This window comes from Balearica regulorum, chromosome 7, assembly GCF_011004875.1.
Source record: "Balearica regulorum gibbericeps isolate bBalReg1 chromosome 7, bBalReg1.pri, whole genome shotgun sequence".
NCBI lineage: Eukaryota > Metazoa > Chordata > Aves > Gruiformes > Gruidae > Balearica > Balearica regulorum.
In genome coordinates this window covers 20,156,461-20,180,794 of record NC_046190.1, presented here as the reverse complement: position 1 = coordinate 20,180,794, position 24,334 = coordinate 20,156,461, and the positions used below count along the sequence as shown (strand labels likewise).

At 45.2% G+C, this 24,334-nt stretch overlaps 1 protein-coding gene across 1 annotated transcript; it reads right to left on the bottom strand.

Annotated features, from left to right (window-relative positions):
• Positions 1 to 3,138: 3,138 nt before the first annotated feature.
• DRGX (dorsal root ganglia homeobox) lies at positions 3,139 to 19,400 on the bottom strand. The gene is made up of 6 exons (XM_075757525.1): positions 19,367 to 19,400; positions 16,410 to 16,507; positions 16,036 to 16,137; positions 13,272 to 13,444; positions 12,824 to 12,936; positions 3,139 to 3,620 (listed from the first exon to the last, which is right to left on the bottom strand). The coding sequence occupies exons 1-6, from the start codon at positions 19,398 to 19,400 to the stop codon at positions 3,355 to 3,357; spliced, it is 786 nt and encodes a 261-aa protein (XP_075613640.1). The 3' UTR covers positions 3,139 to 3,354.
• Between the last annotated feature and the right edge of the window lie 4,934 nt (positions 19,401 to 24,334).

Genomic DNA, 24,334 nt, shown 5'->3' with positions numbered 1-24,334 from the left:
AGTCTCAGACCAAAAGTTGAGAGGAAAATGTGGCTCACCTTGCCCTGTTTTCCCCAACTTGCTAATGAGAATGCAAGTATGTATCATCTGCCTCCTCTAGGGAAGTTGCAAGAATTGTTGGCAAATTGGCCTAGGCTTTAATGTGGTGTTGTGCAGACTCAAAACATACAAATCTGAAAGCTTCATTTGTGGCTGACTTAGAGCAACGACTCACAAAATCATACTGAATAATTATAATCACAGACACATCAGACACTGAAGAATCTGAAATACTTTGGGCTCAGGCTTAAGGGGGGCTAATGCTGCTTTGCTACTAACAGGAGGCTCTGCAAAACTTGAGACCCATAATTTTGCAAGTTGTGAGACACCCAGCAGGTTCCAGCTGTGAATCTGAGAGCCTCCCCCATTCTGCAGCATCTTTGGGGTCTAAGCAGGACTGGACAGTCATCAATGTAAGAGCAGGCGCTTGGATGGAGAAATTGATCTGAATGAAAACAGCACAGGAACTTTTCAGGGTCTTCTTTCTAAATTTATTCAAGTATTAAACAAACAGAAACTACAGCATGCATCAGATACTTTTCTTTATTGTACAACAAAACTATGGACTTGTTTGTAATTGCAGCATTTCCAGCAACATCAGGCAGACTTGTCGATGTTATCCAGTTTTGCACAGTCACTAGAGTGTCGCATCATGAATTATTAAATCAGTGCTTCGTGGTAATACATAATTTCTTATCAATTATTCATGCTAATGTGCGTGTAGTTTACTTAATTGTGTTATTGACGATCAAAAGTAATTTCCTGAAAATCCTCAAGGACAGAAAATTTAATCAGCGTAACTACTTTTCAGATGCAATGCTGTTAAGTATTCTTAATTTGCTCAACAATTCACTTATTTATGTACCTTTCTGGAGGAAATACGAGTTTAATCAAACAATTAGATTGAAGAGTTAGTGTACAGAAGGGCTGAAGTTCAACTGAATTCAAGGTAATTATGTTGAAATGAAGTTGGACCTGCCTCTTTGGAGTGGAAATTTTTTTTCAGTCTTTGGGGGGGGGGGGCAAGATCACTAAGAAAACAGTGATTCCCTCTTCTTCAACCACTTCCCACAACAAAGCACACAGCAATTTATTTTATTTTGGTGGAAGAAAAAGGTTGTTGCTGTTGTTTGAACGAAGCCATAATTTGCAGTCAGGGAAGCCACCTCCACTGCAGCAGAGCAGCTCCTAAAGCTGGAACCCAAAAGCGGATCACAGACTAATGCATGTTCCCCCCCGCAGTTAGGACAGTTCAGGATTGCCAAAAGAAACACATGATGTGGCAAAAGTAAAGCAAAATTACTCCATTTGATGAATGTGGGCCCTGTCAGACTTTTGTTTCTATTTGGACCCAAGGACAGACCCAGCAATGCCCTCCCCGATGGCTTATGTCCAGAAGACACAAACCCCACCCTGGGGGGATGCCCAGCACCCTTCACTACTGAAGCAATGAAGGCGCTTGGTGCTGCCAAGCCACCCCCTGTAGACCAGGGCTTCCACCCTTTGGATGGGCACTGGCACCAAGCCCTTCTCAGGGAAAGGAAGGTGTGCACCAGGGGGTACGGGAGGGTCCTGCAAGTCCCAGAGAAGTCCCAGGTTCTGTGAAATTCATGGGCTGAGATCACTTCGGTAGGAAGGAGAAATTTTTGCTGCCAACCTTACTTGGGACTGCCTTGCCAAGCACATCCTCAAGTGCAGACCCTGTGAGAAGTTGGACACAACCCAGTGTAAAAGACCGTGCTCAGCCCAATGCAGGAGGTCCTCAGCACAATGTGCAGGATTAGCCCTGAATGAGGAGTGGCAGAAAAACCTGGGCTGGTAAACTGATACCTACAGTCTGGAAACAAGACTACCTCTGCTAGTTAAGATTCTGTGCCAAAATCAGCCCAAGAGTTAAACAGCACCACTTCAAGGGCTGTAATGGAGAGCCTCTCACTGGCACTAGGACAGATCTTAGCAGCATTCTGACAAAGAACCTGCTCTGAAGACCTTCAGAGCTGACAAGAATCCTTCCAGTGGCCTCCACATTACTTGGTCAAGTCTCAGAGCAGTAGTTTCACCCTGTTCTCCAGGGACATCTGTGGACAAGCCTAAGGAGTCTGAAAAATGCACCTGAGAAAAGCAAGTCCATGTGACTAAGCTTAAATCTGCATCTGCATTTCCCATGGAAAAAATGTGAGGCACCCCAAATTTAAATGCCTGCTCTAGAGCATCAGAACTTAGTCTGCCATGCTTTGGGGAGTTTTGGGTCAGAGATAAGACTGTATTTCCTGAGGCACCAATTTCTCCTTTGCACTGTGCCCACTCTGTAATAATTAAGACATTTTCATATCTAGATTCACTACAACAAGCCTTCAGTCAATGGAATAGTCTGATTTTGGGTGGCATAAAGGAATACCCTTCCAAGCTTTATTTCCTTTTTATTAAAAACACAACATGCAAGGACATATTTGCAGTGTTGCAAGGCAGAATTATTTTGTTTTCCAGTCTTTCTTTCCAAGAGAATGATGCTAAAATACCCCCAGCTTTGTGCAGATCTAGACATAATTGCACTCACCATTAAATACCAGCATTACTGTTTGAAGCTATGAACGCTGCTCTGAAGTCATGTGTCTTTTATGTCTAACCCAGGGAATGGCAAGAGTAACAGACTAATGTTCACATAGAGACTAGTGCAAGGTTTTTATTCACAGGTAAACTGATCTCAGCAATTTCCCAGTTACCTACTCCATGGAAAGTTTTGCTTTTGGGTAAAAGAAGGGAGAAGGAAAATAATTTTAATAGTTTTATTCTAATTTCTGTTTCTCTTACACCTGGCTTGCCTGGAATAGATTTGTTTGAAATCAAATGCCATCAGAAAAAAAGCGGGCCAAGCTGGTTAATACCTGTATATTCCTTCACCTCTCTTGTGCACAGTGGGGTGAATGATGCCTGGATGCCTCTCCTGCCCCGGACCTCGTGAAGCACTGCCCTGCTGCCAGCCCTCCATCTTGCACAGGATGAGGAGCTGAGGTGTGCGGGAGCAAGCCAGGATCCTGGGCGTCTCGATGTCCCTGGGATGTGGAAGGGGGCTAAAAACAGTTTCACGAATGTTTCCAAACATGGATAGTGCCAATAAATCAGGGGAATGAACCTACAGCGGCACAAGAAAAGCAAGGGTGCATGAAAGGCATCCAAAGAGGCCACTCAGATTTGCCAGGTCCCTGGTGGCACCGTGATGTCCTGCTGGGGCACGGCCACACTGCAGTTCACCCCGTGGCAGAGCCCTGACGACAGGTCCCTGCCCTGAGCCGAGGATCTGGTGCTGGTCCGGTCTCATACGCTCTTCTCCCCTTCCATGTGCTCCTTGGCTGGAGAGGGATGCTTGTCCTGGCTGCCCTCAGGGCCGGGTTTGGCGGGAGGAGTGGGGCTGCTGCTGGCAGAGGGCAGGAGGTTGGCAGACTGGAGCACAGCCTCCGAGTGCTCCCGGGCCTTCATGCGCAGCGCGGCCACGCTGGCAGTGCGGTTGCTTTGGCAGCCGTAGGTGGGCAGGAAGGAGAGGCCCATGGGGTCTGGAACACAGCACGAGCACAGTGGGCTCCCTGGGGAGGAAGGAAACAAGGCACCATCACTGATGGGGAAGGTCATGGGATCTGTCTGACTGTTCCCCCCATGATCAGTCTGGAGAGGGCAGAGATGGGGTTGAAGTCTAGAATGGCAACAACACCCTCCCCTATTAACCTTTAGTGAGTACATAGACATTCTCTGGATCAGGGCTAGAAAAGCCAGATCCTGTTCTACTGAGGCCCATTGTGAAGGATCTTACACTGTGAGTCATCCAGGGTGACAAACAGTGAGCAAGGGCAAGCAGAGCCAAAAGCAAGCAGTGAAATTTAGATCACACATGACATTTCCTCACAAGCAAGGCTGAGCTCATCCTCTGCTCTCATACCAAGCTGCTGCACTGTGGCTGCCATCAGCCCCATGCTGGAGGTGTCCCCTGCCCTCCATCTGCACACTGCAGCTGATCAGTTTGGGCAGCTGCACTTGTTGGGTGAGTGTGAAAGATTGCTGCAGAGAGAAAGGTGAAAATATCCTGGTTATTATGCAGGAACTAATGACCTTCTCCTGTCTCACTGTAAGATGACATAAGCTTTTCCTTGGCCAGGCCCCTGCAAACTATTGTCATCATGCCTACCTGCAAGAATCTGTTCTACCTTCACCCACCCAATGTCTGTGCTGCTTAATGATGACACCTCGAAGACAATGGCCTCCAGAAGTGAGCCAAGACTACCTAAAGCTGCTGCTGCTGACATGGCTTAAGAGGCCCATCTTGGGCCAGACCACCTCTACCCTGTCATCTGAGACACATGGGCTGTTCCAAGCAGGCTATAAAACACTGGAGAGAGGGTGAAATGGGTATTCCTCTCCCTTTAAGGAGAGGAACCCGCTGACAGAGGCAGTCCTCACTCTACCAGCTGCCTTCCTGAGCTGGACCACTGCAGCCTCTTCCTCTGGCTTATCTTTGATAACACTGGGACTTGGGCCAGTTCCCAAACGAGCACACCTGAAGTGTGTCCTTTGCTGGTACGCTACATCCCAACAAGAACAGCCTGGCCACGCATATCCTGACACAATGCAATGTCTTCCTCTGATCTTTCCAAGCCAAGGACTTGCTTTAATTTCTGCAGTTAATATTTGAGTTAAATGGCTCATGACTAAGTGATGGAACTAATAACCTGCAGGGAGCAGGTAGTCTTTCTTTTACACTTCTGCTCTCGGTAGCAACGGGTCAGCACCCATCTGCTAGGGATGAAGGCAGACAGTTGTTTGTTTTTAGGATGTTGGCAAGACTTCTCCAGATCAATTGTCAGAGATTAGCAGCTTGCAGGTAACGTTTAGGAAAAAGTACTCTTTGCGTTTTAAAAAACAGAATAAAAAACAAGGGACAAGTTATTAATGTAACTAGAAAGTCTTCTTTTCTCTTGTAATATTCCTCTGATAGAGCATATGATCAGCAGACCAACATTTCCATGGGTCTAGGCATTCCAATGAATTGCACAGGCAAGTTTCAGTACTTGACTAAAATCCCCCACTTTTTTTATTTTAGCACTAGGAAGTTCAGTCTTTAATTCTGTGGTTGCTTTGAGCAGGTCAGAAGGAGGTTTTCTAACAAAATCCACTCGGTAACACAACTACAGTTTTTGCCACCACCAACCATGCTCATAAAGTCATTTTTTGCCCTGTTGAATTGCAGCTACTTCAGGGGTGCTGAATGGCTGCCGTTTTAACAAGAGGGAGAAGAGGAAGATAGCACTTCAGAGTCCCTACACTGGAGTGGGAATCAGCTTCATTCCCTAAGAATAATTTTCATTCCATTGTCAGAGAGGGATAAAATATTTATCAGTCTTCAGTACCAATCTAAGCTCTTTGCTTAATAATTAGACCTGATATTACCTAGTGGCTCTGCAACCTGAGGGTGCAGTTACCTGTGGTGGAAACTGGGCTATCTCTAGCAATAATTCACCCATAAACCAGTCCTGTCATTTTCACTGAGGTTAAAACACTTGCAAACAGCTCACACCTGAAAAAAATGTAAAGTAACAAGTGTCATTTGCTCCATGGTCCAGCTAGAACACAGGAGAGTAGGATTTAGCCCTGTTTCTTTTTAATGTAGGTTGTAAGGAAGGTTGAATCTACCTTACAATTGCCTGTGTCCTCAGGTAGTAAGTCCAGTGAAATCTATTGGACTTTGCTGGCACAAAAGCCAGGTCGAACGATGAGAGAATCAGGAGATCAAGGTCTCCATCTGCCCGTCAGTCAGCCCATGATGGACAAGGATCTGACTTTCATCAAGAAAGAGGCATCCACATATAGCAGACACGAATGGTTTTTTACATCTTATTGCAGTAACTCTGAGTCCACAGTGGGTTAGGATGGAATCATTCCTACTTATTTTGGATCCTCAGAGGAGTTTAGGACCTAGCTCCCATCAAAATCAGTGAGGGTTAAGCCGTTAGCCCTCAATCTTGATCCATCTTCCACTTACATCTATGACAGTCTGATATTACTTTAATGGGACTTGGTTCAAATTGCTATGATACGGACAGGGTACCTTTTTCTTTCTTTCAGGAACTGACTGCCTCTTGTACACAAAATTAAAATACACAATTAGATTTCCATTAACTTACAACAAATTCTGCTGAATTGATCTGAAGCTCCTTGTATTCCTATATGAGATCATACTTTAAATGTTCAGCCTGAACATAAATACTTAATGTAATAAATACAGTCTGAAATATTTGATCCACTTGGCAGTTTAATTGATCTACTACAGAGACTGACAGGAAAAATTAAATTAGTTCTGTCTTGTCTCTGCCAACATCACATTTCAATTGTAATGATATTTGATCTACAATTTTGGTTGTGGAGCCTTTTGTGCAGTTCCAATGTTCAGTTTCAGCGGAGAAGAGTGGGGTGGGAGCGGGGCTCATATTGATGCCTAAGTATTTAAAATATATATTTTGTACTTTAGCTCAACAGTTTAAAGAATTTAATAGATAGCGTTTCCAAAAGGCAAACCCTCAGTTCCTTTCCTCTTTCAGTATTTGTGCATATCAGCATTTAATATGGACAGCTGAACAGCAACCTAACATGGAGGGGAGTGAGGGAAGATTGCCATATAAAATCCTCACCTGTCAATGCATGCTGTTTAGTTTTCAGAGAAAATATGATGCTTTATTTCAGTATTGTTTCCTTCTGATAGTAGTCACACTGGTTTGCTTGAGCTCTAAATCACCATAAACTCTGAAATCACTTTCACAAGGGTTGGAAGGTCAAAAACAACCTCGAGTTCATAGTGTCATTTACCAGTGAGCCATTAGTACTGTTCAAAAAAAACCAAAACCCAGAAGCCAGGACCTTGCCTGTTTGGACAGGAAAGCCGGTGGCAAAGTCCACAAGATTTGGAAGAACAGAACCAGTCCTTTGAATGCTGTCAGTTCAGCAACCATTTACCACTCTTCCCTTCCACATCAAAAACATGATCTGGCACTAAATCCTGCTGACATGTGTAACTCCAAGAGGGGTCAATAGGAACTCCCTTAGCCCAGCTAAGGTCCACTAACCTAATCAAGATTTGTCCTGGAGGAACAAGCCAGCACCCATTTCCTTCCCAAGGCTATTAGGGCTCCTAGTATCTGCATATTGCCTAATATTTGTGATAAAGACCAAACAAAAACCTACCTGAGAGGTAGGGCAGTGCTAGAGTTGGGGACCTGAGGTATGGGAATCAAAGTCATTTGCTCAAGGTCTCTGCATCTGCAGTAAACTAAAGAAATGTTTTAAATTGTCTAAACTCACAGTGTCAACTAAACTACGGAAAATGCCAAACAGAACCCACTCGATATATTTGCTATATTACACAAGAAAAGTCAGTAAGTCCATAATCAAGAATGACAGAGAAAATAAAGGACCCCACGAGTTTTGATTCCTGTTCCCCAGTCTTATGGTAAGCAGTGGTGCTTCAATTCAGTAAACACCAGTTCAAGGGTAAGTTAGGTCCTGGAACGCTTCTTTCTCAGCCTTGGCAATGGGAATTGCACAATGGAATTGGGCAAATTCTCTTCATCTTTCCATAATAGAAATTGAAATGTAATGGATGGGCAGTTCTAGTTGTTGTGTTTGGTGTTTTTTTTCCTGGATACTGCAATTAAGCCTCCCTAATATGAACAACTGCAACCACAGCAGCAACAAACCATAAAAGAGCCTAATCAATGGTGCCCTGGAATATCCACTTTGATGTGCATAATGCAATCCTGCTTCTCTATCAGTAGTGTGGAGGTGCTGCAAAAACCAACTGAGCTATAACTTGCACAGAGCAGAGCTGTGGGTGAATTATGAAAGTAATTCCCTGGCAAGTGTAATTATTTCTCTCCTCATACACTGCACTCATCACGGGGTCTGGGGAAATTTCAGTGGAATGTAGCAGACACGCTCTTGGCCTCAGCCACTAGAATGGTAGAACACTTCCGCTAAAAACCGGAGATTCTTGTTTACACCCATTAATAACATCTTCTACATTAATGAATTGCATTCATGCTGTCATCCATTAAGAAGGTACTTTGAGGTCTCTCACTGCACAGAACACTACCTTCTCCTGATGACTCTATTGTTATACAGCCCATAAATAAAACAAGTATTTTCCCTTCATATTTGAGGTCTGCAATTAAATCTACTAAATGGACTGCAGATGCATGGTTTACAGTAAGTGATTCATCTTGGAAGATCATGGAAATGTCGAAGTCACCACAATGAAGTAGCATAGTTGTCAAATTAGGACAATTTCAGACAGTAACAAACACCAGAAATTTCATCTATGCAAGCCAACTTTCTTCCTGACTATGGCTAGTAGTGAAGAACTTAAAACCCTGAAGTAGGAATCCCTGTATACCACAGAAATTATGATCTTATGCTATTTTTAAACAAGAAATTGCATTTCCTGAAAGAATAGTATGCAGTGAGCTAATACGGTAGTTAACAGATGCTTCCTACTAAGTACAGCCTCCAATGTGCTAAACTTCAGAGAGGAAGGCAACTCACACTAAGAAATAGAAAAGGTGTGTATTACTGAATAGGGAGTATTGGATAGAAACAGAGAAATACTGTCCAGTGGTAAAATACCCTTCTCTGGAACAGCCTATGCTCTGAATTACAGTTCTGATCGCTACTCTATAGCTGGCCTGCTTTCTTCCCAGCAATCCCGTGATGGCAATACCATCCCTTTGCATAAGAAAAAAAAAAATCTCAGTTTCAGAGACAGCAGGGTTCATGGGGCATATTGCTTGGGGAGAATAGCTTTCTTCTCATTCATCACAGCACATCTAGTCTCACGCTCTAACAATATCCCTCATTTTCCTAGAAGTGGCACATGTTGTGGGATTCAGGTGAGTGCTGCCTGTTGAAAAGTTACAGGGCCACACAAAGCATAAGGCAAACCCACAGTGTTTCCAAAACAGTATTTTCAAAAGCAAAGTTGCAGGCTCAGTCCCTGACCTATGCTTAGCTGTCCTGAGATTTCTTGTCTCTGCTAGACCAACTTCATCAGCAGCTATTATATCCTTATTCTATAAATTAGAACCAGGAACTATGTGCCCCAGACACTTTGTGTAGCCTTGGAAATCTGGGTCTGGAGCCAAGCAATCAAAGTCAGAGAAGGAGAAAGAGACGTATTAGTTTCTTTACAGAAGACAGAGAACTCTCAGGTGGCAGAATGAAAATGGTCCCTGAGAGCATAAAATAATTGTTAATTAGTTACATCACCATCATCACTTGTTATTCACTGTATTGATTTTAATTGTCTCCTTCTCAAGCATCAGTCAAACATTACTCACTGACACCGACGAAGTGTTGGCTCACAAGCCCAACAAAGCACGTCTTGTCTCCTCAAAAGAATAAGAAAACAACCGAGACTTCCCAGTAGTATCTGATGTGCTGAGAGTGCCCATTTGCAGGCAGCTTTTATGGCCTTACTGAAGAATATGATTCCCTTTACTGGCCAGGATTATTCTCCCAGTGGTGGGAATACATATCTATTTATGGGATCCACACAGAGGAACTGCATTTAATTTGACATTTGCATAGAAGAAAGTGGGGTCGTGCATCAATTGGTGGTGAAATGGTGCTTTGATTCTGGAGCAACTATTTTGCTTTCAAAAGCACAAAGAATTCCTGTGGTTTCAAAGCATGGTTGGCAGAACAGAGATACCAGGAAGAGCTCTTGATCATTTCACTCTTCAATAAAACTGACAAAATCTGGGAGAACCTGACTGCTCTCTGAATTTCTCCTTATGCAAGCAATCCAAAAGCCCAAAGAGCTCAGAATTCTACGTCCTATGCTGAGTTTGATGGGATTTTGTGTGGCATAAAGTCCTATGCCCTGAGAATCACTGTGGCAGAGTCCTGTTGGCATTTCTGCTGCAAAATGTGACTAGATTCTCAAGGGAGAGGCTTAGGTCACTTCATTAAGACACATAAGGACTAACGCCCACCTAAATGTAGGGTTAGTTCTCCTGTGACAGGCCTGAAGTGTACAAATCAGCTCCTAGCTCAAAGGGGGAAATGAGAAGGGAGAGTCAAACAAACTGAAATGAGCAAGACGAAGGCGGCCATATAAAGGTTTTGTGAACACTGTGTCTCTCCCTATCCTTTCCTTCCTTCCTTCTTTCCTTCCTTCCTTGCTCCCTCCCTCCCTTCCTCCCTTCCATTAGCTTTTCCTCCAGACTCACATGTGAACTTGGTTGTGCTCTCAAATACATTCATTTAGATGAACCATCGTTCACTTGGTGTTTCCATATCAAAGAAAACCAAAATGTCAATCAGGCCTGTGATACTTTTGGTCTACTCAGAACCTCTAGAGATCATCCTGTTCATCATTGCTAATTAACGAGATTGAAGCCCAAGGTCTGCTGTGCACAGCCCCTACCCCAGCCCAAGTGAATTGCTCTTGGAGAAACAGGGAAAGAGAAACTTGTGGAGATGAGCCAAGGAAAGAGGAGACAATACTCCACATATAAATACCACAAGAAAGACTCTACAATTATTCTCTGCTTGTATAAATCAAATTTGCCACCTTATAGAAAAACAAATTCATCCTCCTTAACCTCAAAGCCAAAATTCGACATTACTGAGACCTAGCTGCAGAAGAAAAAGATGTCCCCTCAAAGCAGCAGCTCAATCTACCAGTTCCCTGCAAGTATAACAATATGCTGTCAGGCATAGGCAGCTCCACAAAGTTCCAGGTAGGTGGATGTGCAGATATGCAAATCTGTAACTGGATTTCTTAAAATCAAAATATACTACATTGTCCCAGTCCCCTTGCATGGATCTGGAGATTTCTAGTGCCAGGCAGGAAATATACAGCGAGCATCTCAGCAATGAGCTGCACATGTAGCTGACAACATTCATCAAGAGAATATGCATGCATCTGATAACTGACCATCCCTATACAAATTATAAAAAAAAATCTACGTTTACATTTGGGACCAATTTTTCAGGGACACTGCCTCTTAGCCTGAGCAATGGACTAGCTAATAAGCATGTCTACAAGAGATTCAGGAATAGGATTTTTCCTGCCCCTAGTTTGTAAAAAGGAGCAAATTATTAATTTCTCAATGTAGTGGCTGAGCTGTAAAATCACAGAAAAGAATATCTGGAAGTTTTCCAAACAAATAATACTTTAAAAAACCCTCATGACAAATTTTTTCATGCATTTTTATTTCATTTTGCTTGGCTTTCATTTATTTGTGTTATTTTTCTTAAAATTTAGCTACATTTAAACAGGAAACAAGTGAGAACAATGTATTGATGCATTTAATTTTGAAAATGCTTAAATGTAAATTTTAAGAAAAAAAAATCCCTTACTTCCATCCAAAATTATTCACTGAACACAACCCCCTTTCCACACCTTTTAACCTGCCTGGGACTACATTTATCAATGAACAATCATTTTGCCTGAAGAATTTCACCTGTACCTACTCCAGAGAGGCTGTTCCTGCACAATGGAAGAAGCCGAGAGTCTCTGCCCCAAGACTTCGCAGTCGCAGGGCAGAGATCAAGAGGACTCATGCAGTCCAACGGCCGCTGCCCACTTCCAGGTTTAGGTTGACAGTCATCCTTTAGGTTTTAGGGTTCAGGCCACACCTGTGTGGCTTTTCTTGATTCAGAACCACAGGTCCTACACCTACCAAAATAGCAGTAGCTGTATGGTGTGCCTGGCTTCAGCTTTTCTGGAAAGACAGGAGGGAAGGGGGAACAGGGAGCAGGACACTGGACTTGATGCAAAACTCAGCAGTTCCAAGCACTTGCTTCAGGACTATACCTTGGCAATGCTGATTTAACTGGAAATACTCATAAAGAGCGTGAAGTATGCCAGACAACATAGTAAGAGGTATTAGAGGACATTTGTGTTTGTAGTGGAGAGTCTTAAACTGGGAAACTTTCCTCACAAATTATTGCACCACACTGGGGCACAAAGTAAATGTATGTGCCACTTTGCGCTTGGCAGTGCTATGAGGCTTTACATCCTATAAATCTATAAATTGAATTCATCCTGCTTACACCCTTATTCTTATAAATTGTTAGACCAGGAACAGCTAATGGATCAGCTGGTGATTTATTTTTAAAAGATGCATACTGCTGCTTTTTGGGAACTGAAAAGCATATGGATGTACCCTTCCTGATGCCTGGGTCCCAGGTAATAAGGTATTACTTTGTATCCTTCCCTGTCCCCATGCATAAGCTTAATTCAAGTTCTCAAAGGGGACCTACTGTTCAAGAAGAGAAAGGTCTGGCATTGTGCAGAGAAGTACTGCAAAGGAAACTGCATGCAAAGAGCAGATGAGGCATCGGTAACGGTGCCAGGTAATGTATAATGCAAAAGGATGTGTATAACTAATTTATTAGTATAAATTTGACTCTCAAAAAAAAAAAAAAAAAAAAGCATATGCAAAGAAATCTCTAAAGGAGCAAACCCTACCTACCTTGCTCCTTGAGTCAAACCCTGACCTCACTAAAACTAACTGTCTGGGTAAAATGAAGGAGCTTCGCCACAAATGATGCTACAAGTTACAACAGGAGACTCACTCCTCTATCTGCAGCATTGGTCAGTGCAATTACTGCCAATCACAACAGAAAGAAGGATCCATCGTTTCCCAAAGGCTTTCCCACTGCCTCAAGTGGGACTGTCCACTTAGCTTGAAAGAGCCACACTTTGAGCTTATCCCTGAAATTAAACAAAATCACTTACCTTTCAGAGAAGCGACGTGGGATAAAGCTTGTGCATAGGTGGCTGTGTTGAGAAGAGTCCCTGGCAGGCAGGAAGGGAAAAAAGGTCCTGTAGGACCCACTGCACGACTCAGGCTGATGAAGAAGAGAAAACAACTTCCTTACAAAACCAGAACTAGCTGATTTCAAAGACAGCATTTGTGCATGCACACAAACACGTTGGTATTTCAGCATCCAAATAGATAGGACCAAGCCTGGATAACATTAGCCTCCCACAGCTGCCAGTTTCTCAGCATCTCCACAGGGAGCAATGAGTTGCCTGAGAACTCATCTTCTAATGATTTGGGCTGTACCTGAAGATGATACTGTGTAGGTCAAGGCTTGGCAGCAGGCAAGTTTGTATGAATGTACATACATATGATGCATGCTTACCCCAAAGAGAGGCAGTTGCTAACATGTATTACTCTTACCTCTGCTGGATCTCCAGACCCTCTTTTTTGTTCCTGGTTTGATCTGCTGGAGAAGGGGAATTTAAATTCCTCGCAGGAGGTGCCACTTCAGCCATTGTTTCCTTCGAGCCCTCTTGGTCGGAAGCACCTCTCTCTGTTTTCCTCCATTTAGCTCTTCGATTTTGGAACCACACCTGAAGCAGGAGAGCAATCCAGGCCGAATACCATGTTTAGCAGAATGCGAAGCAAGGAAATTGTAAATTGTTAGTCTAGTTAAATCAGTCATTTAGAAGCTTGGCTAAAACTTCCTCTTATTTTGTGTCCCCATTGTTATTCTACTTGAGCCTTAGGACTACATTTGTATCTGGAATATTTCTGTGTCTGGAAAACAAGCCAGGAATGTCTAAAGACATTCAAAATGCATGTTAAAAATAAAAAAATAAAAAAAAGTTTTGATATTGCTGTGCCAGTTAGCAAAACATTTAAACCTGTGCTTGCCTTTATGAACACATTTAATTCTGATTTCTATGTTTTAACACATCTAAAACCCTTTTGATAGAGATGGACATAAATACGTATTTAAGCACTCTGACAAAACCATATATAAGTCTTTAAATGAGCTGCTGCTAGAATCAGAGAGGTCAGAAATGAAAAGGCATGTATTAGGCCATCCTTTCTAGCCCATTTCCAAGAGAGGACTGATACCTACTGTTACTTCTCTGATGTATTTGTCCAGTCGGCATTTAGAGGACTCAAAAGGTGTTAGATACTAATTTTGGAAGATCATTCTGCAGTTTAATACAAACCAGTTTCCGAAACTTATTTTTTCCCTGTAATGCAATATAAATATTCATGTCCTTGATTTTATCCCCCAACTTTTAGTCTGAACACTTTTTTTTTTCCATTTACCTTGGAGCCGATGCTCTGACAGCACCTTATTTGAGGTGGAAAATGCCAAGCCTCCCTTGAGGTCAGGAAATACACATTTTAATACATGACTTCAAGTATAAGCGAGATTGTTATTATTATTATTCTCCTCCTACAACTCCATTTTAGTTAGCTGCCTTTTAATTGCATGTATCAGCAAACGTTGAATAATGATTTTATCTATATTCTAAATTTAGAGCAGTTAAATGCAAAGCAAAATGCAGACAGTTTCTTGCGTCTTAATTGAATGAAGGTCACAGCTATAACAACATTTAATTGAGCTATTTTTCATTATCATATTTTAATGACTTTGCACTGACAGTTCGCCTGCTTCTGAGGAAAGAGCATGATGAAGTCGTTTATTTCCCTATTTAGTTATTGTTTGACAACATCATCTTCGATTAAGACTCTGCTTTATAGCACATTAATCATATTTGAATGAGCAAGGGGTATAAATGTAAACATATCTCCCATCCTCTGTGTTTCCCCATGTCCCTGCATGAAAGCAGGCTAAACAAATGCTTGCATCTATTGTCTGTTTGCATAATAGCCAACAACAAGGCTAAACACCAGTCCTCAGCAATCTAATTGTCACCACCCCTATCTCACCCTTGCACCTTTCAGGAAGAAGTTATGATCTTCCACTTCTGAATGCTCAATAATTGTCCCATTTATCTCAATTTGCAGTTCAGTCTTTAGGCACCAATAGCCAAAATGGCATTTTTTATTATTTTTTAAGCCAGTACCTACAATGCAGTGGCAAAAGGAGATTTTCATTTCCAAATAATAATCAGTTTAATTTGCCCGCATATGACCAATGATTCATGTTCAGATTTAATAATCAGGATCGCATAATCTGATTATAGGAGAAATAATTTGTTTACAATCCCCAATTTACTGCGGTGAATTCCATTATCTCTCTTCAGCCATTGGGTTTTAAGAGATACTAACATGACCCTAGGGAACAAAAGGCAAGCTATTATATTTCCTACAATTAGATCTTTGCATAGTCTTAACCCCGAGCACCTAAATAAAAAAAATAAAATACAAAAACAGCATGCAGAAAAGCCCCATAAATAAAATGAATACATAATCGTGTTCAAAAAATGGCTTGCAACTCTGTGGTGGATGCCTGCAGAGTTATAGGGATCCATCTCTGACAACTGCAGGACTGCTGTTCTTAGCAGAGCTTGTACACACATAAAGTTAATCCCTGGATATGGAAAAACCAACACCTGGATCAAAAAAAAAGGGGGGGGGAAAGCAGGTAGAGGGAAGGAGGGAAGAAAGGAAGGGGTGGAAAAGAGTCGGGGTGGAAAGAGAGTAATCATGGCCAATGGTATTTATTGGATCATATTAAAGGTGTAGGAATTGCTCTGCAGGCTCTTTAGCTGTCTAAATTAAGAGTTTAGAAAGAAGGCAAAAGGGAAAAAAGTTGAAGAGGTGGAGAAGATTTCTTCCCGGCAGCTGGGCTCCCTGCAGTTGACTAACCCCACTGCTTGACCGTGGTCGTAGTTGCTTTGGAGAATCACGTCTCAGCTCTTTTCTCCACACACACCCCCTTCCAAAAGCAAGGAAATGGATGTGCATTGATGTAATTTAGTACCTTGGAGACGCGGACAAATTAGTGTAGAACATTATCACTAGTTAATTATGAATGACCGATTAATCAACCTAATCTAATATTCCACATTATGTTGATGTTATTAAAGTGCATCATGAAAATGACAGATCGTCTTCATTTGCGTTCTTTGGCCAAATGTGCACTCTGCAGTCATGATGTCAAAAAAAAAAAAAAAAAAAAAAAAGTTTGCCAGTTTGAATACCCGAGAGTTAAATAATTCCCCAGAATGTTTACCTGCACCCTGGCTTCCGTGAGGTTGATTTTCATAGCCAGCTCTTCCCTAGTGAACACATCGGGGTAGTGGGTTTGAGCAAAAACGGCTTCCAGTGCCTCGAGCTGGTGGAAGGGAGGAGAGCAAACATCTGTCAGGGCAAGGCACGGCTTGGGGCGCGGTACGGCCCGGGGAGCTGCCCTCTCGGGAGGCGTCTGTCCAGCCGCCCCAGGGAGGTTTCAGCGAGGGATGGGGAAAGCGGGGCCGGGCGAGGCTGCGGGCCGGGCAGGGAGCCGGGCCGGGAGCCGGGCCGTGCAGGGCGTGCAGAGGGCAGGCAGGGAGCAGGCAAGGGGCAATCGGGGTGCAGGTCGGGGAGCAGAGAAGAGCAGGCTCCTACCTGCTGCAGGGTGAAGGTGGTGCGGTTGCGGCGCTGCTTCCTTCGCAGGAACCCGTCGTCGAAGTCGCCGGCGGAGTGACCTCCGAAGGGGGCCGCGCCTGCGGGCGGAGAGCCGCGTTAAGGGGTGCGGGGCGCAGAGCCGCAGCCCTCGCCGCGCCCCGGGAGGGGGTAAAGGCCCAGGAGCCGGGGCCACCCCAGCGGGGCCGGGGGCTCGGAGCCGTTCGGGAGCGGGACGGAGCGGGCGGAGACAGCTGCCCCGTCTCCGCGGGACGCGGAGGACCGAGCAGCTCGGCCGGCCTGGGAGGCACGGCGGGACCCGCCCAGGCAGCGGGTGCTCCGCTGGGCTGGGGGGTCCTGCCGGCACCTGAGGGTCCTGCAGACCTGAGCTCACCCCTCCGCGGGTGAGGGACAGCTGCCCCCGGGGAAGTGCCGGTTTCAGGCTATTTGTGTTTTAAAGGACGAAGAGACGAGGCTTTGACCTAGGCGTGGTGACGGCAGCTCCAGCTCGTAAAAGCCTGTCTGCCGGGAGAACCAGGGGAAGCCCCCGTGCCTGGAAGGAGCAGGACTGGGGTCGTTGGCAATTTTCTCCCCGCACACCCACGCACCGTGCGACCAGCTGCCACGCCGCCCCGCCGTGTGCTCACCCTCATCGCTGGAGGCGAACCGACAAGGCGGGCGCGGGGCTTCGTACAGCGCCGAGCACCGGGGGCGGCGGGAGCACTCGCGGGGGTCGGCCACGGCTGAACCGCCAGGAGTCAGCGGCGGGGCTGGAGGAGGGAGCCCTTGCCCTTCCCCGACGGGGCGTTTCGAGGGGCCCGAGAACGAGATTGGGGCACTGGGAGTTTGTCCCTGGTCGGAGGCCGGGAGAGGGCAGACAGGCCGCCGGGATGCAAACCACCTTCCGTGGAGCAGACCCCGGCCTTCGCAGCTCCCCCAGTAGCACATCACGGGTGCTCTGGCTGAACTGCTTCGCTCCCTTTCTGTTCGCTGACAAAACAGGGTAAAATAAAAACAACAACAAAAAAAACCCAAACAAAACCCCAAAACAACAAAAAAACACGGAACAGAAAAGTACCCAAACCCACAGAAGCGTTTCTGAGTGTCTCCAGGACACTACTTGCAGACCTGCCCGGTGGAGCGTCCCGGGCCGGTCGTCCCCGCCTCGGGGCACAGGGGTTGGAGGTCGCCGCTCATCTTGCAGCATCATTTGGAAGATAAACAGGGCCCCCAGCCCCCTCCTCACACAGACGAACGGCTCGCTGCGGCCCTGGGAGATGCTCATCAGAGAATAAAATAGTGTCCCGGTGACCCCCCGAGCCTGGTCACTTCCCTCCGGCACCGCTGGGGCTCCCCGGATGCCCAAACCCACCGAAAACGCTGACTGAAAAGAGCTTTTCTGTTGCTTCTTTGTCGGCTGGATGATGGGTGGGTTGGATTTTTGGGTTGGTTGTTTTGGGGGTTTTTTTTGGAGGGGGGAGTTTATTTATTTTTTTTTCTTGGGATGCTCTACGCTGTTTTCACCCTTTAGCAGGGCAGACCGGCCCACGCCCCCGCCGGAGATCGAGGGGCCGGCCCAGGCATGGAGCCCCCCGCCCATAGCACCCCTCGCCGGGAGAGGCTGCGAGGACCGCTCCCCGGCTCAGGCCGCCAAAACCAGGCACCGGCCCCAAACTGCCACCGGAGAAACAAACAAACAAGCAAACAAGCAAACAAGAGCACGTTTCCAAAGCTGTCTGCCAAAAACTAACGAACAAAGCCGCCCCAGCGCTCAGTGTCACAGGCGGGGGCAGCAGGGCAGGCTGGCGGGGCGTGGGGGGACCCCCGGCCCCTCCAGCCAGACCGGGAACAACTTTAGGGAGCCAATTTTGCAGCCGGCGATGCGCAGACCGGCTTGGGTTCGCTGGCCCTGGGGCAGCCGTGCTTAAAGCGGGGATGACCCTTCCCTGGAGGAGGATGAAACCGCTGGACCACCGCTTCCTGGCAGCGCTACAGAGGGGAAAGCCCCTTGTTCGGCGGGTGATGCCGATGAAAGGCGCCGGGGTGGGCGGGCAGGGGGACTTACGGTGTCGATCCGCCTCCCCTGCCGTGCAGCCGCGGCGAGCGCCGGCACTGCCCGGGCACGGCGGAGCAGCCCGGCCGGAGCTGAAGTTGCGCGGCCGGGACTCCGGGGCTGTTCCCCGCACTACGAGCGCTGGCCGGGGGCAGCGGGTGCAGAGGGCCCTGGGCATATGCGGCAGTGACACGGGGAAATCCCAAAGGCTGCCGTTTGTTTGTTTGTTTTTAAAGGAAACAAACAAAATAAACAAACAAAAACATCTGATCAATAACACAAAGAAAAAAAATCCTCCCAAATATTTATTTTCCGCTTTTTTTTTTTTTCCCCTTCAGTCGTGCCCCGTCTTTCCCCATCCTCCCGCAGAATGTTTGTAAAATAGCATTAAAGATTTATGCGGTCCCTTTGGCTGGAGGGAGGAGGCGTGACCACGTCCTGAAAGTGTCCCGATTACAGCCATGACACCAACATCTGTGCTGGGAGGGGAGAAAAGCATCTCTTTCGTAGCCTGAGGCTCAACTGCGGGATCGCTATCCATAGAGGGGAGGCAGGTGGCAAAATGACGGGGATGGGGGTGTAAAAACAAGGCCTTTCCAACAGGAATGAAATTAAAAAAAAAAAAAATGCAATCCTTCTTTCCATCCTGTGACAAGAGGGGAAAGCTGAACACGGGGAGGGGGAATAAGGTTGTGTTTTCTCGAGGAAAAAGATGATGGCCTTTAGTATTTAGCTGTCTCTATATATCTGCATCTTAGCACATATCTGTACCCCGACAGTCAGAAGTGCCGGCTTCTGGAGGAAGTCAGACCACAGTTTCTCCCTCCATCCCCCCAGCGCACAGCCCCCCACACACACCTCGAAGTTCAGCTCTTGTATTTACACGCCTCTGCTCGACAACACTCACCCTCAAGCTGCGGGGGACAGTGGAAGTAGAACATGGCCCTGCGGCTGGGCGGGCGCCCGCTGCCCGCCGCTGCGAGGCCGACGGCGGCCGGGGCCGGGGCCAGCCCGCGGGGCTTCCGCGCAACCCCCGCACCGACACACCGGCACCAGCTTCCCAGCCGGGCACCGCCACGCACCGCCGAGGTGTCTCCTGCCGACCTGAAGACAGAGAGAGAGAGAAAGAACAGATTAGGTGAATAACCAGAAGAAAGCACCCAGAGAAATTCACTGATAAGCCTAGATCCCATCCCAGAAGCAGCAGAGAAAGTAGTGTCTAACACGCTGTGCAACGAACTGAAAAAGCCAAAGGCAGAAAACTCCATGGTAGGTGCACAGTAAGCAGAATCAGTAAAACTTTGTTGCTTCTCTTTTTCTTTTTTTCTCTCCCCCCCCCCCAGCAGATTATCTGTCTCTTGTTCGTTCGTTCTTTCTTTCTTTCTTTCTTTCTTTCTTTCCGTCCAAACATACATTCAGTCATTCATCTATCTATCTATCTATCTATCTATCCATTCATTCATCTATCTAGTTATCTCAGATATTCCGTACCAGAGAAAATAATTACATAAAGAAAAAAATGTTTATAGTTAAAAATGAACCGCTTTAAAAAAAAAAATCTAAATTATTCTGTCTAAATGAAACAGCAATAAAACCTAAAAGCTGTCTTCTTTTAAGCATCCAACACACTGGGATCTGTGTTCAGGTTGGAAACCAATGTCCTCAGCAAGAAAAAAAAAAACAAAACTATTCAAATTTATATGCAGTCATATAAAAAAAAAAATCCAGAAGGCAAATAAAAATAGTAATCCATACCTAAACCGAACAGAAGTAAAAATCACCAGTAAGGTTTGGGGGTATTTTGCACTGGAATAAGGCGCTGTGAGTTGGCTGCAGAGACAGAAGGGCTCTGTGGAGTTCTGGAAGTGACCAGATGTCTTTATATCTGTCTACAGCATGCTCTGCCTCTCAGCACTTGCCTTTATAATCTCACGCATAATTGGCCTTAATCTGATTATTTCCAGCGCTGTCTACAGTGAGTAACTTGGATAGGTCTATTGGGCCCTACAAATGGCCCACGTGGTGTGCAGAGCAGGGAAAAAAAAAAAAAAAAAAAAAAAAAAGATGAAAAGAAAAAACCCCGTCATTTCTCAGCAAACACCAGGAATGTGAACAGCAGCAACAAAATCCCATTATTTTCTGAGCGTTCGCGCTACGGGGCTCGGCGGCCCCCGGCGGCCCCCGCCTCCACCCCGGGGTGCCCCGGGCTGCGGGGCCGTGGGGGCTGTGCCGTGCCGTGCCGCGCCGGGCGAGCCGTGCCGCGCCGTGCCGTGCCGTGCCGTGCCGTGCCGCCTGGACCCTGGCGCTGACAAAGCGCCGGCTAATTGCCGCCGGATGGGTTTTGGGGGGCCGCTCTGCACACGCCTTGTCTTTCCAAGCGATCGTACCACGGCAAAGTTTGATTTTGTTCACAGCGAGGGGTCTCTGGATTTATGCTCGCTTCCCGTCTGCAAATGATATGCGGCGGGACCCTTTGCAATTACTTTTAAAATGCATCCGAGACATAGGCTCAGCGGAGAGAGATGGCCCTTGCCTCAGCCCGGGTGAAAATTAGACTTTAAAGTACCCAGATGAAATTTTCAAGTCAGGGACGCGGGATTGGATCAAATCACATAAACTGCAAAAAAAGCAAGTATAATGGCGCATAATTGGTTCTGTAATAGCATTACACAAGGATAATAGCCTGTTATGGCCCCCTGCACATTAAGTGCTTCCCTGGCGTAAAGCCTTTATGATATTAAAGGGGGAATATAATGATATTTTGGTTATTAAATGCGTGTAATTAATTTATGCACCACTGAAAATAAAGTTGGTATTATGACCCACTCAAGATGCATCAGAAGATGTAAGTCAGACAACTGTTGATAAGTTCTGGTGTCTATGTTTCGTCTAGACTGCTGATTTTATTTTGGAACAATTGCTTCTCCGGCAGACTACACAAATTTAATATTTTATAAACATTGTAATGTTCTGTGCAGGAAGGGCGAGCAAATCTACACAGGCTCTCTTAGATCTGATGGGAGTTTAAAGACATAGCACGTTCATACCAGAGCAAAGGAGATGGATACAGACGATACAGGTGCAGAAATAGATAGAGATTTTGAAGAGACAATGTCTTTGGAAAGTTTTTCTGTATATATGGTCTCATTAAATAAGCACTAATAAGGCTTAGAAATATCACCTGCTCTATCTGCCTTTCACACTAGGCACAGATGTGGAAATTCCCCTAATGTATATTCAAGCTGAAGTTATGTTTCAGTCCTGTATAGCATTATTTTAGCAAAGCAAAGCAAAAATTAATTGTATCTGAGATTCAAATTGATTTGATCTGATCTTATCCATTCACCATAATATTAGCATACTAGTGATAGATTTAGAAAGCTACATTCTAACATGTTTTTATAAATATACACACGCACACACATATATATTTACATGTATACACATACATAAACGCTTTTAGGGATATCTCTGTTTGACAACAGATATTGACTTACCATCCAGGCAAGTCTCTGAACAGCAAAGTACACTACGAATTGAGACGGCTTTCAGAGCACGGTGCAAGACACCAGACCAATGATCTGAATCCAACCGCACTCTTTAAAATACCAGCACAACCTTTAGGTCAATTAACCTTAAAAAGAGGAACATGACCCAGAGGTGCTCTCTGGATCTCCCCTGCCAGCCTCTCCATCCCGAGCTTTAAAATCCACATAGGACCAGTACTGCAGGATCCCTTTGCACAGAGATAGATGTGCCTTTTCCTTTTTCTCTGACGTCGGAAAGAGAGGAGTAAGAGTGTTTTATCATAAGAACCCCTAATAAAATAATAATAACTTCATTACGGCACTCTCAGGCCTTGCTCTAGTCAGGGGGCTGCATTGCTGTTTTGGCTCCAAGACTCACTTTCCCCAGCAGTTTGAAGCCTGCAAGTTCAGCGTATTGCAGGAGGCAGAGAGGGTGAAATGGAGCACGGGGAAGTGCTCCAAGTCACTGCTTTTTAAATAGAAGCAGAAGGACCCTGAGCCGGGCGAGGCTGAACTTTCTCCCAAGGAGAAGCAGCTGCAAAACAAGGAGATAACTAAGCAATATATAATCCCCCACCCCTCGCCACTTCGGTGCCTATTTAATTTTAATGCGCGAAACGTGGGGTTGACATAATTAAAAGTTAGCGCCTCGGACTCTTGGGTGCCGTCCTAGGGCGGCCGGAGCCCAGGGGAGGCGGCAGCGGCGCGTTTCAGCACCTCGGAGAGCGCCCGCCGCCCCGCGCCCCCCGACACCGCACGGCCCGGCCACCGCTCGGCTCCGGGCACGGCCCCGGGCACGGCCCGCCGGGGTGTAGCGCGGCGTTAGTCCCTTCCCCGGGGAAAGGCTGTTGTCAAGGGCTGTTTCTGGGTCTTTCCCTGTCCCCCGTCTGTAGGCACTTTCCTGCGAAGCTGGAACCACAGGGAAAACAAACAAACAAACAAACAAACCCAAAAAAACCCCCAGTAAATTGCTTTGGATCATGGCTAGGATTTCTCTGGTCGTTCTTCTCATCTAGCTACCAAAAGCAAGCATTAAAAACAAGCTGAAGCATGAAATAACATACAGAGGGGAGCTACAATATTTCAGCAGAAAGTCCCTTTTTATGCAAAGACCTTAAAGTCATTATGTTATTATTATTATTGTTGTTGTTGTTGCTATTACGTCAGTATTAGTTACTAGGTCTGCAAGGAAAAGTCCAATGAAATATAATTCTGGATAGACATTTTGGTGATTATGTCTATCTTAAATCAGAACTGTTCCTGTGCTGCATACACAAACCCACCTCTTCTCATTTCTCTCCCATGACAATGAAACCTAGGACTGAACTGATGAGCAAAATCACTGAATGGATGTTTTCCTTGAGAGTGGTCAGCTTTGAGGGGATCATTTGTAAAACTCAAGAAAGTCTGAATGGCTCTTGTCTTTCCATGTCCAAACACTTCCTTTCCCATGATTCTCAATAACTGACCACAAAAAAAGGCTAGCAGCTAAAAGGTTATTTTACCCTAATTCACGTGCAGTAAAATGTATTTTCCAATTAACCAAATTTGCCGATTTGTCCCGCTTGGACACTCTTATAATTTATAATGTAAAAGTGTTCTTTCTTTATCTAAAGACCAAGGTGACTGCTTTTAATTTTCTGTAACCTCTTTACACTTGATGTTCACCAGACTCATAATGTTAATTGGCTTCATATACGGATCATCAGTTTAATGAAGGAATAAATCCTATGTTGCTTTATGTCCCTCTGTTTTAACAATGATTGCTTTAATGAAGAATGTGACGTGTTTGAAATCAAAGGCTGCAGGAGACATTAGAGGGTTTTTTTTTATGATGACTGAAATGCTTATTTAAAGCTAAAACCATCAGGTTTCCGTATTTCAAAAGCTTTTATTTAAATAATTTTCCATGTAAAATACTGACATATTCTTCAGCAAAGAACTTTTTCTTTGTAATTGTGAGCAGAAACTAACAGCTTTGTAACATAAACATCCCAATTAAGTTACGAAAATATCTCTGAGCTGATTTTATACCACTGCATTTTTCATTCAGATTTTAAGTAAAACTCCTAGTGAGTTCAAAAGCAGTTATGCCTGCCTCAGTAAGGAGTATTTTGGGGTAACTAATGCATCTCTTTGTCAACCTACTGTATTTTCATTGTTCATGTGGAGATAGAGAAAAGTAGAGAGGAGAAAGAATTGTCAGTTCACACACAAAAGCTCTGGATTGCTGTAATCTATTTCTCCCCATGGGGATTTTAGGATTTCCGGAGTAAGGGTAAAATGTAATGAAACATGGGCTCATAGAAGTAGGTGACTGCAAATCAGAGCATCAATTAGGCCAAGCT

What these genes read in the sequence shown, in the direction of transcription:
- DRGX (XM_075757525.1), bottom strand. Translation starts at nt 19,400, where the DNA reads ATGTTCTACTTCCACTGTCCCCCGCAGCTTGAGG. An exon ending in GGTCTGGAGATCCAGCAGAG is followed by an intron (nt 12,937 to 13,271) that starts GTAAGAGTAATA and finishes CTTCTTCATCAG; the next exon opens with CCTGAGTCGTGCAGTGGGTC. An exon ending in CCACGTCGCTTCTCTGAAAG is followed by an intron (nt 3,621 to 12,823) that starts GTAAGTGATTTT and finishes CTTCCTCCCCAG; the next exon opens with GGAGCCCACTGTGCTCGTGC.